This window comes from Aulonocara stuartgranti (assembly GCF_965226115.1).
Source record: "Aulonocara stuartgranti genome assembly, chromosome: 9".
Taxonomy (NCBI): Eukaryota; Metazoa; Chordata; class Actinopteri; order Cichliformes; family Cichlidae; genus Aulonocara; species Aulonocara stuartgranti.
In genome coordinates this window covers 26,159,657-26,171,987 of record NC_138960.1, presented here as the reverse complement: position 1 = coordinate 26,171,987, position 12,331 = coordinate 26,159,657, and the positions used below count along the sequence as shown (strand labels likewise).

Genomic DNA, 12,331 nt, shown 5'->3' with positions numbered 1-12,331 from the left:
AAGAGTAAAATGGCCTCTATTATATAGTGTGGTGGTGTAATATCTTTCACAGTAAGAGTGCTGCAGATTATAGAATGCATATTATAAAAGCAGCACTTTGATGTAGGCAATTCTAACTGGCAGCACATTATTGTAATTTAACAGGGCAAGTTTTAAAGTGTTTGTGATCACGATGGCTTCTTGTTTATAATGAATCTCTGTAATACAAGACCATTATACTGTAATAGTATCACTACATTTTGTTTTTGTAGTTCACTTTGCCATAACTGTCCACACTGTGCTCTTGTAGTACCTTAATTACAAGTACATTTATAAATTCATTTTACCTGTAGGTGTTGTATTGTTTGGATATCAAGCTTCCAGCGAGCCCCTTTTTTGGTCTGAGCAGCACAGAACAGCTGTATCATTCCTTCACCTGTATCAATGTTCTACATCTGATCCAAAAAAAAGAAAAAAAAAAGAAAAAGAAAAGAAATTACAGCGAGAATTCAAACCTCTCTTCAGGACTTGTCCAATAAAATAAAAAAAAGAACTTGTTTCTTCACAACTGAAAGCACACGGATGGATTTTCTTTAGGACAACAATGAAATGGTCAAGGGTTTTCAAGCACAGCAGCAGGGTAGCAGCTACATCATTTTTCTCATGAGGAGAGCGACAGAGCCAGGAGAGTTTTCAATATCCTCCTCTTACTACACCTCTTTCTCCCTCCTGGCAGTTTCCCCAGCAAATCTACACGACACAATGCAGCCTCACAACACGCCATTCGCAGCCTATTTGCTGTGAACACCTCGCCAACGATCCCCGTCTCTGTAACTCAGAATAACAAGTCTGTTTGATAACTTTGGGAGACAACTCTGGATGTGAATGGCTCACTATAAAGTCTCGTCACAGATGTTTGCAACAAATGCATTTTTGATCAGCGCGCCGAGCACTTCCTTGGCTTTAATCGCCTTCAATCGTCACATGAAGGAAACACAATTTAATTGAGCACGGAGCAAGGAATGAAAAAGAAATCACAGACAGGCGGCAGGGACGGGTGGGGAGGGGGGGACAGGTGGAAGAGGAATATGGAGGGAGCAAAGACAAACAATCAGAGATTACAGAGGCCTTTCAACTGAGCGGTTTTGAGCCTGGTAGGAAGATTTTCTCTCTTCTACGCTGTTGAAATGCATGTTAGGCTTGATTCACTGTCCACGGTGCTGAAACAAGCCACAGCAGCTCCTGTAATCCATGCACTTCAAGCTCTGTGCGTTTGCCGCTTCCACACATGCAGCTGGGGAAAAGTGAAGCGTCAGCACATTTGTGAAGCACACGTATAGTCAGTTCACGTATACAGCCATCCCTCTGTATCCTTGCCTTCTTCTCATGGTGATAAGTGATTCTTGAAATCAGACTTCTGCACCTCAGAGAAAAGCTACTTCTAATAAATCTGATTATGTCTCACACCCGTGCAGACCTGCTTTCAGCAATTAATCCAGGAGCAAACAAGGGATGAAGTCATGCTTTTCCTAACCCCCTGGGTTTCTTACTGTAGCTCTAACCCCCGATGAAGAACACACAGACGGTTTCAGTGACAAACACACAGCGAGGGTGGCTGTGTCCTCTGTAGCACAACGTATAGTAAAAGCTAAGCCTACTGTGTCCAGTCTGAATTACAACTGGCTTCCCCCAACTTCACCAAACTGTAAAAGGCACAGAGAGGATGCTACATCCCAGTCTTCTTAAATGCAAATCACCAGCAGAAGGATGTAAGCTTGGAGATGTGAGGGCAGACAGAGCAGCCGATATTGCTTTATAGGGTTTGCAGTGTCGTTTAAAGGGAAGCGCAGGGGGAAGACATCGGCTGTAGAAGTGCAAGAAAATAAATGTTTTTATTTGAAACCAGCCCTTCTGATTTAAACTATACGACGCATAAGTAATAATGCAGTAATAAGACAGTGACAGTTCACGCAAACGCGCGCTCGCCATTTGGCACAAACTATAAATTAAAGCGAATAACGCAGTCCGGTGCACAGCAGTGGTGGTCCTTTAAACCGGCTGCCAATAACTTCGGAGTTGGATGCACATTCGTACACTCACCTCAAACAAGGGTCCGATTTTATTCTTCTCCAGATACGACTGAATTCTTGACTGTTGAAGAGACGCCATGGAGAAACTGTTGTGTTGAGCTTTTAGCGGGATGAAATCATGAGGTGAGCCGCTGTCATTCGTCCTTCAGGAGACGTCTCGGCGAATTGAAATGTAGAAAATGTGCACCGAGCCACGTTAAGTTCAGGCAGGTTTGCGTCAAGTGCGGAGCGGGTGACTCTGAGTCCGGCTCATCCTGGAGGAGAGTCAGCCCGGGACCTTCCCCAGCTTGTCGCCTTACTGACTCTGTGGCTGTAGCTTCCCCGCATGAGCCAATGCCACAGCGGCTCTGTGACAGGGATTACAAATCTTCCGCTTACTGGCTGCCAGTTTTAACCGCGCCACGGCCACTCCCACTTATACACCGGGCACTGCCTAGCACTATCTTTAACGAGACTGTGGTGTGTGCGTGCGCGCGCTTCAGCATGATAATTGGGCAACAAATTCGTGCACTGACCAGTTACTGCGCATTCTGCTAATTACCACAAGGAAACAAGCGCACTTCTCTCCTCGTAGCTTTAATTAGGCCACATTACCTGCACACTGATAAGTAAAACTGCATGCACACCTAAATAAAGAGTTGTGGAAAGGCGGGTATCTTCTACACCAACCACAACCAACATGGCCGGTGGAAAAATGGTCATTTTCAGGAGTAAATCAACTACAGAAGTGTCCCCTGTAATCAGCTTTAATGTACATTTTACAAACTGTATACATGGCAGGATTATTATTATTATTTTGTAGGATTTTGAAGGGAATATGCAGAAAAACCCCAATCATCTTCATTTTTACATTGATCATACAGAGGCATACGGTCTATGTAGGAAACATCACCCTTTGCATAGTAGCAAGCTAGTCATCCACTCTACAATGATAGCATGTTTTAATCCTGAGTATTGTCAATATATATATAAAAATATAGGAACACAGAATATAGCTCCTAACTGTATGCTGTTTTATGTTAATACTGATAAAAATCACTGAAAAATCTTCATGTGCATGCCTAACAATCTGAACCCAGTGAGACAGTATGACTCTATCAATACTTTTCCCCCTTGTTTTTCTTTCTTTTTGCTAAATGCTGTGCATATTAACAAGTGAATAAACATCTTTTCAAGAAACACACACACACACACACAGTCATATGATTAAACAGCACGGAACTGACAAAGCACTGAAGTCAGAGCTGAACAGAAGCTGACAAATTACTGGCTAATTTGAACAAATACTGTGCCAAATTACATCCAGTATCCTTCTAATCGTTTATTTCATATGCAAATAAAGCTAATACCATGAAATGCAAATGTCCCTCATAAAAACAAGAAGAATAACATGCAGACACTTAACTGATGGGATTAATTTTGTTCATTCATTAAGCTAATTTCGCTCCCTTCGCTCTGACACATTGTCTTGTCAGATGCATCACAGAATAAAAAGAAAATCAACAATATGTATCAAATACAACAGTGAAAAATGTAAAGTATTAAAACACAATCTAAGGTTTAGAAATTCTATTTACACTTTAGGCAGCTACTCTGGACATGTAAAATGAACCCAATAACTCTCTTTAATTAGATTAAGCTATTGGTGGAGGGAAAGCGTTGCTGACTCAAAAGATCCTCAAGACCTCTTCCTGGATGCGATGCATTATGGATCACCATCTGGGGGTGGAGGCTGGCACAGCTTGTACAACCTGATCAGAGAAACACATATGCAACATGACGCTTAATTACATTCAACCAAAGCGATGATTCTTCAGGCTTCAGGTCTTTGTTTGGAGTTACCGGATATGAGGATGCGTACTGGAAGCATGCAGTAATAGCTCTGTATTACCAAGTAAAACAATATTAAATATGCAAAGAGAGTAAAAAACAAGCAAACAACTTGTACGTACTAAAACTATGCACAGTATCTTTGTTACACTTGATAAGTCTGCCCTCTATACATCGTAATGTATAATATAAAGTGCTCATGTATAAGTCCATGAGCTGTTAAATCCGTATTCATTTGTTAAATTATTAAATGTAAAAAGTGTCCTAATAGTTTCCATACTTCTCCCAGTCAAAGCATGGTTTCTTCTGCCACCTTGGTGAACAGAAACATTGCTGAAGCAACACTTTGATTTGCTCTTGTCCGTGATAGGTCACTTGTAATCCAAGATCAAACTCGAGCAGCATGAGATATGATGAATTTGTTGGAGTGGACCCCTCTATTCTAAATGGTGGTATCAAGAAAACTCTCTTTGCCAACTGAGAATATGAGAAGCATTTGCGCTCATCTCTTCTCCGGGTTCTTTTTTATTTATTTATTTTATAACAAATGCATTAATATTTTACACTTCACATCCGCATCTCCTGAAAGATCATTTCTGCACAGTGGAAAAACGCGGTCTCGTTATATTTTCCACAACATCACGTGAATTTCTCGCAACTTGAGCGTTAACAACACGTAACTACGGGGCAAAATGTAAGAGACCCTTCCATCTACAGATCAGCAGGAATGAGAGTCCATCTTGTAAAGACCCTCAGAGGATACATACATATCCCACAGTTGTGGCAGCTACTTATGCTGCAACACTTATGACATAAGCCTGCAGGGAGTGCAGTAATTTTGCTGCATGACCACAATGTCTCAGTGTCTCAACACTAATCATCCGGCCACTAAATTTTATTTGTCAATTTCACTAAAAGGTTCAAAAGGGCTGCCTCTCACACAAAACCTATATGCCATAGCCAAATGGCTAGAGCAGTCTTTGCCCTCCTGTTAAAGCTACTGAGCAACAGGAATCTTTCTGCTAATATCCCTAAAATGACCATTTGGTTCCAGACCTGTTGAAAAAGCACAGGCAGAGATCTATAGCACTACAGTACATGTCCTTCTGCTTAATTCTTCTCAGCTACTCAGATGGACATTATGGAGGCACTTTTTCATGCTGAACAACATCTTGCTGGGTCTTGCTGTTTAATTCTCTCTTCCAAAAGCACTCCAAAAAGCATCTTTTTTGGCCAATGTTATGTGCATAAATAAATAGTTTATTTTCTTACATAGCTTCCATGTCAGTTTCCTCATTAAATTATTGGATTTAATCATAGACTGTATATAAAAGACATACATAATTTTTTGGTGTAAAATGTGAAGCCAATGAGGAAGTGGCTTGACGCTTGATTTACATTTTTTTTTTCACCATTTTTTACAAAAAAAGATAACATATGAATAACAGAGGCTCCTTTGCTATGCAGTCTAGTTAGTTAGCAGTAGCTAATCAGCTCTACTCTGTGCTCCAAATATAGTCATGTCTGGTTAATAAATACAGGAAACCCAGAGCTTCAAACTAATGGTCAACATCCTGTGGTTAAATTCATTTTTTATGCCGTCCATGAAAAGAAGTGCGAAGAAAGATCCATAACATGAAGTTTGGAAAAATCCTAAAAAGAGTGGCCTCAAAAACAAGAAAAGCTAATGACCTTTAACTAATGTTGCCAAATGTAAAACGAGTGGTGCCTGTAGCTTTACCTTGGGACGGACGACGGCGTGCGATCCCTCACTCCCAGGTTCTTGGCAGAATTTTGAACTCTTGCCCCCTAAAAGACAAAAAAAAAAAAAAAATAATAATAATAATAATAATAATAATTGAGGACAAGGACATAAATCCAAAAGCAACAGCCACAAACAGAAGCTGAATGAAACACCACAGAGAGAAGAGCTTAAACAAAGCTTAGACAATAAGCCGAAGAACATTTCTGCCCTCTGGGGGTTGAAGTTCTTTTTCCTAAAGCTACAAAATATATGGTTTGTCAGCTCTTAGTCATAATAAATGCTGAGCAATATCATTCAAACCGTCTACAATCTGACATCTCATGTGCTGTTCTTCCAATAATAGCTTATTGATGTTTATTTAATCAGGAGCACTGTGAAGTTTTGAGTCAGTGTTGACTTTAGTGGAATAGCTCTTCATGGATCTCTGGTTTCCCCTTCTCATCTTTGAACAGATTTATTTATGGTCATAAATTCAAAAACACAAGAAGCTCATATTTCATCTCTCCAGTGAGTTTTTAATTAACAACATGAGGATCTCCAGCCTTGAATGACTTTCAGCTGTCTGCAGGGGAGAAATTACAGGTTCTTTTCTAAATATTGTATGTTATGAAGCATATGAGGTGCACGGTGCATGTATAGAGTCTAAATTTAAGCTGCTGCTGCCAGTGTGTAGCTCTTCTTTGTTTCTGTGTAGGCAAAGGAACAATGCGGATTAGTCTTTGTAAGGAATTGTAAACCAGTAGTAAGGAATCTGGAAGATGAATAGGGTGTCTGCCTGTGTGTGTTACAGAGTTTGATTATGCCCAGTCAGGAGTATGTCTGCTCTTTGCTAATGTTCCTTTAGTCTGCTGGCTGTGCGCAGAGTCGGCAGATAAATGACTGTAGGGGGGCAGGAAGCAACTTAGGCTTTCAATTTAGAGGCACGAACACCTGCGCTCACAAACACACCGTCTCTACATCTGCGCTGCATGCAAGTAAGCAAAAAAAACCACATAATCAAATCTTTTTTTCTTTTTTTTTTTAAAGAGGTCATCAGCGGATCTGCATCTGCTCTTTGAGCAGAGAGAGAGCAAGCGGCCAAAAGTGCATTAGCCGACCTCTCAGTTACAACTCTGCCGTGCCCCATCTTACCGTCTGTTTCGAGTTACAGCCAGATAACAGGATAGCATCAGCAATTACTCGATGCCTATCACGGCCATCCATTCTGATGCCTCCAGACAGAGATGAACCCTAATGTCCCTGAAGGACACAGCATACAGAGACGACACCAAAACTATATTAAAAGCAAATTAAATAAGTGGAATTTTGTTTACACGACTCTGAAATTATCCGAGGACTTTTACAGACCAACATAATGAATGTATACTCTCAAAGGATGGTTCTGGAGACGATAAAAACAAAGCGAAGAGAACTTTAAACCACAAATCTGTGAAACTTTCAGAATCTTATTAGGTTCCAACAGGATATTACACTTCTTGTTTTTACCTACTTCACAAGTAAGTAAAAAGAACAGGCATCTACATCCACAGCATCTACTCTCTCCATCCACTTTATTAGGTACACCTATTCAACTGTTCGTTAAACACACAATCTAAATTCCAATCATGGCAATAGGCTATCAAAACCAATATGTTGGTAACAATAGGTTTATCCTGTCCTATCTATTGCTAAAGCCCCACAAACACTTAGTAAATGTTAAAGTTTAGGCTTTCTGGAATATCTTCTTCACATCATTTATTATCACATTTTCTAATAAATAATCTTCAATTTTACGCCAATCTATACTACAGTTATTAAGATATTGTAGTCTGGGCCACAGTGGTGGAAAAGCAGGCAGATTCTGCCATCAATAAAGCAGCCAGCATGTAATTATCACAGGCTCAAATACATATAATGCTAAAGAATATAAGATTAAATATGGTTGTCCAGGAAACAGAGTTCAAATAGTTCATGCACAGTCCTTCGGTGGTTTATAATGAGCATCAGTTTGCTCACGCATGCAAAGTGCTGCCTGTAATCAGTAGAAATGTTTTCATTTTTCACATGTTGACTCTCTTTATGTACTGTGTCAGCTTCTAAAAAAAATGGGAGACGTAATATTTGCCCCCAGCTTTAATTGAAAGTAAAATTAATTATGATGAGTATTTGTCAGCATTTTCAATCTGGTTTAAAAAGCAACGCTTACTTCTCCGCAAAATTAACTTCTTATAGATATTTTAAAAACTTGAAAGGGACTAGATTTTTCTTTTTTCATGAGTTCATAAAGCCAATGCTATAAGTTATTCTTTACCTTTAGTATAAAGCTGTACACTGTTTGTATACAGAGCAAATATTGGATGTATTTGATGCAATTTGGGCAAAGCAGGTCTACTCTCAGCGTGATTTGTAAACCTCCACGCAGCATTCTCAGTCTGAATTACGTTGTCTGGGCTTGATGGATGAATCCTGCTGGGACTGGATTCTGTGCTGATAACCTTTTTTTGTGAGCAACCGTGACTCTACAGCGAGAAAGAAGATGTGTCATTCAAATCCTGTGTGATATTCATATTCACCAAATTCATCAGCTGATGTCTGAGAGCAAGGGTAGGCACACACACACACACACACACACACGCGCACACACAAACACACACAATGCAGCTCAGATTCCCCAAAGCTCTCTATCTGGGCTGAACCACATCTCCTCAGTGTCTGTCCAGGTTAACAATGATACAAGGCAAGAGAAAATGTCTCACTACAGAATAAGGTTTACTTGTATTAATCTAAATAATAAATCCCCGTGCCTGCACTTTTCAGAACGGATGTAAAATATCCTCAAATCACAGCCTTCGCAACGAGGTTCCAAATGTTTGCCAGCTGCACACTACACAACTCAAGGTCACACGATGCACAAAGTTGCATCCTGCTGGCTGCCTTCCCATTTCTCTGAGAGGAGAAATTAAATGCCTCTTGTCCTGCAGGATCTGAGCCTACTGGGCAACCTCTCCTCTCAGTGAAAATAGCACTGAAACCACAACTGACACAACTTTCAAAGAGAGTTTGAGCTGTGGTCATGGTTAGAGCCTTTAAAAAACAATAAATAAATAAAAATGAGGTGATAATGTGTATACACTGAAAGACTAATGGGAATTTCTTCCTTTGACTCCTAATGCATATGCAGATAAACAAACAAGCCCCAGACTTTCAACGAGTCTGCTGAGTTTCTCATTACTCTCTCATTTGGTCCGAGTCATATTCTGGTAGCAGCGAATGCATATCTGATCAGTTTGAAATCAGGTTTGGGGGGTGGAAGAGAGAAAGAGGCAAAACAAATTATAATGTAGACAGGAGCTAATGATTTTTCATGTGGACACCAGCTAATATTTCTTTCATTACCCAAAAGCATACTTACTGCCGGTTCCCTTTAAAAATATCATTATTACTGAAGTTAAAATGGCACAACTCTTTCTATTCCACTCGACGAAGCGTGCGGTCTATGTGATGACTTCAGATGTAGAAACTGTTCTGTGAGTTGAGACACAAATTTTCTCAGAGTGTGAAAATGTCACCGCAGTACACACAGCAGCAGCATCAGGATGCTGTGATGAAATTTAACAAAAGAGGCCAAGGTACATTCCAGGTGTGGAAATAAGAGTAAGTCATTCAAAGATACCTTCATGATGCTGTTCTTTTAGTCATCTAAGACAATATCTGTCTATGTGGGGAAGAAAAACTACCCGTCAGAAGGAAAGACGGAAGAATTATGCATTTCTCCTCTGCAATGTATTGTGTGTGTGTGTGTGTGTGTGTGTGTGTGTGTGTGTGTGTGTGTGTGTGTGTGTGTGTGTGTGTGTGTGAGTATTATGACTATTAATGTGTCAGTTCAGTTAATTAGCTCTCTAGTTTCCTTTCCACCTCTATGAGTTTCTTCTTTATTATTACTATTATTTTTTTAACCTCAAATAACTTCCATTCACTTTACCCTTATTCATTTATAAACGCCAACGCAGTAGTTATTCTTTTTAAGTCATCGTGGCAGGAAAATGGATTGAGAAGATTTAAATGCTTTAATTGAAAGGCACTTATTTTTCTTGTGTAACAATACTATATACAGTTGGCAGTGTTTGTAGCCCTCTGCAACACAACAGAGGACTGTAAAATCCAACAATCGAGAGTTGATTGAAATGCGGACTTTCAGCTTTAATTCAAGAGGTTTAACAGAAGCATTGCATTTACTGTTTTAGTACAACCATTTTTAAAAACAGTCTTACATTTTCAGAGGCTCAAAATTGACAAGATGTTTAAAGGAAATGAGAGTCCTGTTCCCTCATTACTTGCTGAAAAAAATTAAGCAGAAAAAAGATTTGGAATTGATTGTTTTTGCAGTCCAATTCTGTGGAAATTCTTCTCCCTTTTTAATCTATTGACCGTTCTTCTCTTTTAAAAACAACCCTTTCTCTACTCTCCACTCGCCGCACTGTCTCCATGAGGTTTCACTCACAGGTAAAAGTTTCAGTCTTTAACTTTTTAGCTTTCCTGCTTTACTTTGAACGGGGTTACGTAATGTGTTCACAAACTGAACTGAAGGTCTGTAGTTTTGCTTTGTTTGCACAGCTTCCGGAGAAGCGATGAGGAAAAGACGCCACAAAAATATCCCAAGAGAATGAGGTGGCTGCCAGAGCAGCTTGTCATTCCCTATCAAAACAGAAGAGAAGCTGATCACTGTGGTGATTAATCACCTTGCATCATATAATCAGGGTTTAAGTCAAAGGCAGCCAGGTAAGCTCTTTTTAACAGCCATTCAAAGCACGATTATTTTACCTTCAAAAACACTCCCTCTGAAATGTCAGAGACATGTGTGTAAATGTATGGCACTGGGAAAACTACAAAGTGGACAGCGGCTCGTTATAGCAGACGTCTGCGAAACACATACCTGCTTCCTCATGACATCGGTGGCCTGCATGATGCAGCGAGGTGGAAGGCCGTGGTTTCGAGCCAGCAGGATGGCCTGCTCCAGTGTCACACTCAGGGTGCAGCTGTTAGAGAGAAAACATGCGGTCAGGCTTATTCTCATCAAACAGTGCAATGATGCTTAATCATCTTCTTTACCATCAATCAAAATACAGTATCCACTGAGGAAATCTGGGACTAGGAAATCTGTGGGGCGATCGTGGCTCAAGAGTTGGGAGTTCGCCTCGTAATCGGAAGGTTGCCGGTTCGAGCCCCGGCTTGGACAGTCTCGGTCGTTGTGTCCTTGGGCAAGACACTTCACCCGTTGCCTACTGGTGGTGGTCAGAGGGCCCGGTGGCGCCAGTGTCCGGCAGCCTCGCCTCTGTCAGTGCGCCCCAGGGTGGCTGTGGCTACAATGTAGCTTGCCATCACCAGTGTGTGAATGGGTGGATGACTGGATATGTAAAGCGCTTTGGGGTCCTTAGGGACTAGTAAAGCGCTATATAAATACAGGCCATTTTACCATTTAGGACTTTGTGACGCCTAAAACAAAAGGTTTTTAATGTCTTTTCCCAATTCCATGACTGCAATATTAAAATGCAGTCCGTGTTTGACACATGACGGCAGTCGAGTAGCCTTTGCAGCAGACGGAGACTGAAAGTGAGATCTGACACTGAAACAAACATCAACTGAGAATAAAATCCAGCTCAGCTAAATTACATCACCATGAGAGCGTTTTGCTCCTCTTGACACCTTGCCATTACATCGCATTCTTCCCACCTCACCTTCGCTCGTCTTCGCTCTAATGAATCACTGCACTTGCTTCTGAAAAGTCAATCACCGCGAGCAAACGCGGCGCATCAAGAGGATAACAAGTTCGCTGATCTTTGCCTTAGAACAAGTACAAGAGAGGGAAATTTGTGGCAGACCTCTGGGACTTGAGGAGACTTACAGGTTTTCTTGTCCTCAGCCCAGAGAAAGAAGTCCAAGGACAAGTCAGTGCTTCTCCTTTGGCAGAGGCGCTATACTCTCACCACCATAAGGATGCTATATGTGTAAAATGAGTGCTGACACAAGTCTGTGATTCATTAGTTGCAGCAAACTTTGTTCCCAGGCACATACACAGCCAGCTTCTTCCTCTTCTGCCTTTACACAGACACACGCACACACAGATGGCAGTGTGGGGATAGATCCTTAGAGAGCCAGTGACGGGCATCAAGGCTGCTGGATGACCTTTCTATGATAACAAGCTGTACTGGTAGATCGATCCAGAGCCTTTTCACTGCAAATTGAACTGTCCAAAGTTCCAACACTGCCATGACGCTGCTAAGAAATCTGAGCTGTTTGTTTAATATCGCCTTCTCTCATGGTAGCGTTTCACATTGACCGAGGAGAACGGAAGAGAAAAGAAGAAAAAAAAAAAAAAAAGAGCAGATGTGAGACGGGGGACTTATCACTGCCAGAAGCCGTTACTTTGAGTCAATCAAATCAAGATTTAAAAGTCCCCTTGAGTTTCAGTTGCATAACTTTATTACAGGGAAACAAGATACGATAAAAGTAATGAACCCAACAATCATTTCCAGTATGTGCCGAAAGATATCCCAGGAGAGAATTTGCAGAGGATGTCCTTTCACAGGCCACCCCAGAATATTTTAAGCACCCGCTTTGAGCTTCCCACACCGATAAAGAAGTGGGGAGAAAAAAAAAAGCTAAAAAGGAGGATCTTTAAATACCTCTT

General features: G+C 40.9%; 2 protein-coding genes across 9 annotated transcripts in view; both read right to left on the bottom strand.

The window, feature by feature from the left end:
* Positions 1-2,604, bottom strand: part of cUnh8orf34 (chromosome Un C8orf34 homolog) — a 70,392-nt gene extending 67,788 nt beyond the window's left edge. For 2 of the 4 annotated variants that reach the window (XM_082546680.1, XM_082546681.1), the window contains exon 1: positions 2,080-2,602. In XM_082546680.1, the coding sequence (XP_082402806.1) occupies positions 2,080-2,148 (69 nt within the window). In that variant the 5' untranslated portion in view covers positions 2,149-2,602. Of the gene's footprint in view, positions 1-326; positions 435-2,079 lie in introns of all 4 variants that reach the window. The other 2 variants (XM_082546678.1, XM_082546679.1) reach the window with 2 other exon arrangements.
* Positions 2,605-2,799: 195 nt separating this feature from the next.
* Positions 2,800-12,331, bottom strand: part of prex2 (phosphatidylinositol-3,4,5-trisphosphate-dependent Rac exchange factor 2) — a 92,466-nt gene continuing 82,934 nt past the window's right edge. For all 5 annotated transcript variants that reach the window (XM_082546619.1, XM_082546621.1, XM_082546620.1 and 2 more), the window contains 3 exons: positions 10,577-10,679; positions 5,641-5,708; positions 2,800-3,820 (listed from right to left, as the gene is read on the bottom strand). In XM_082546619.1, coding sequence (XP_082402745.1) covers positions 3,775-3,820; positions 5,641-5,708; positions 10,577-10,679 — 217 coding nt within the window. In that variant the 3' untranslated portion in view covers positions 2,800-3,774. The remainder of the gene's footprint in view (positions 3,821-5,640; positions 5,709-10,576; positions 10,680-12,331) is intronic.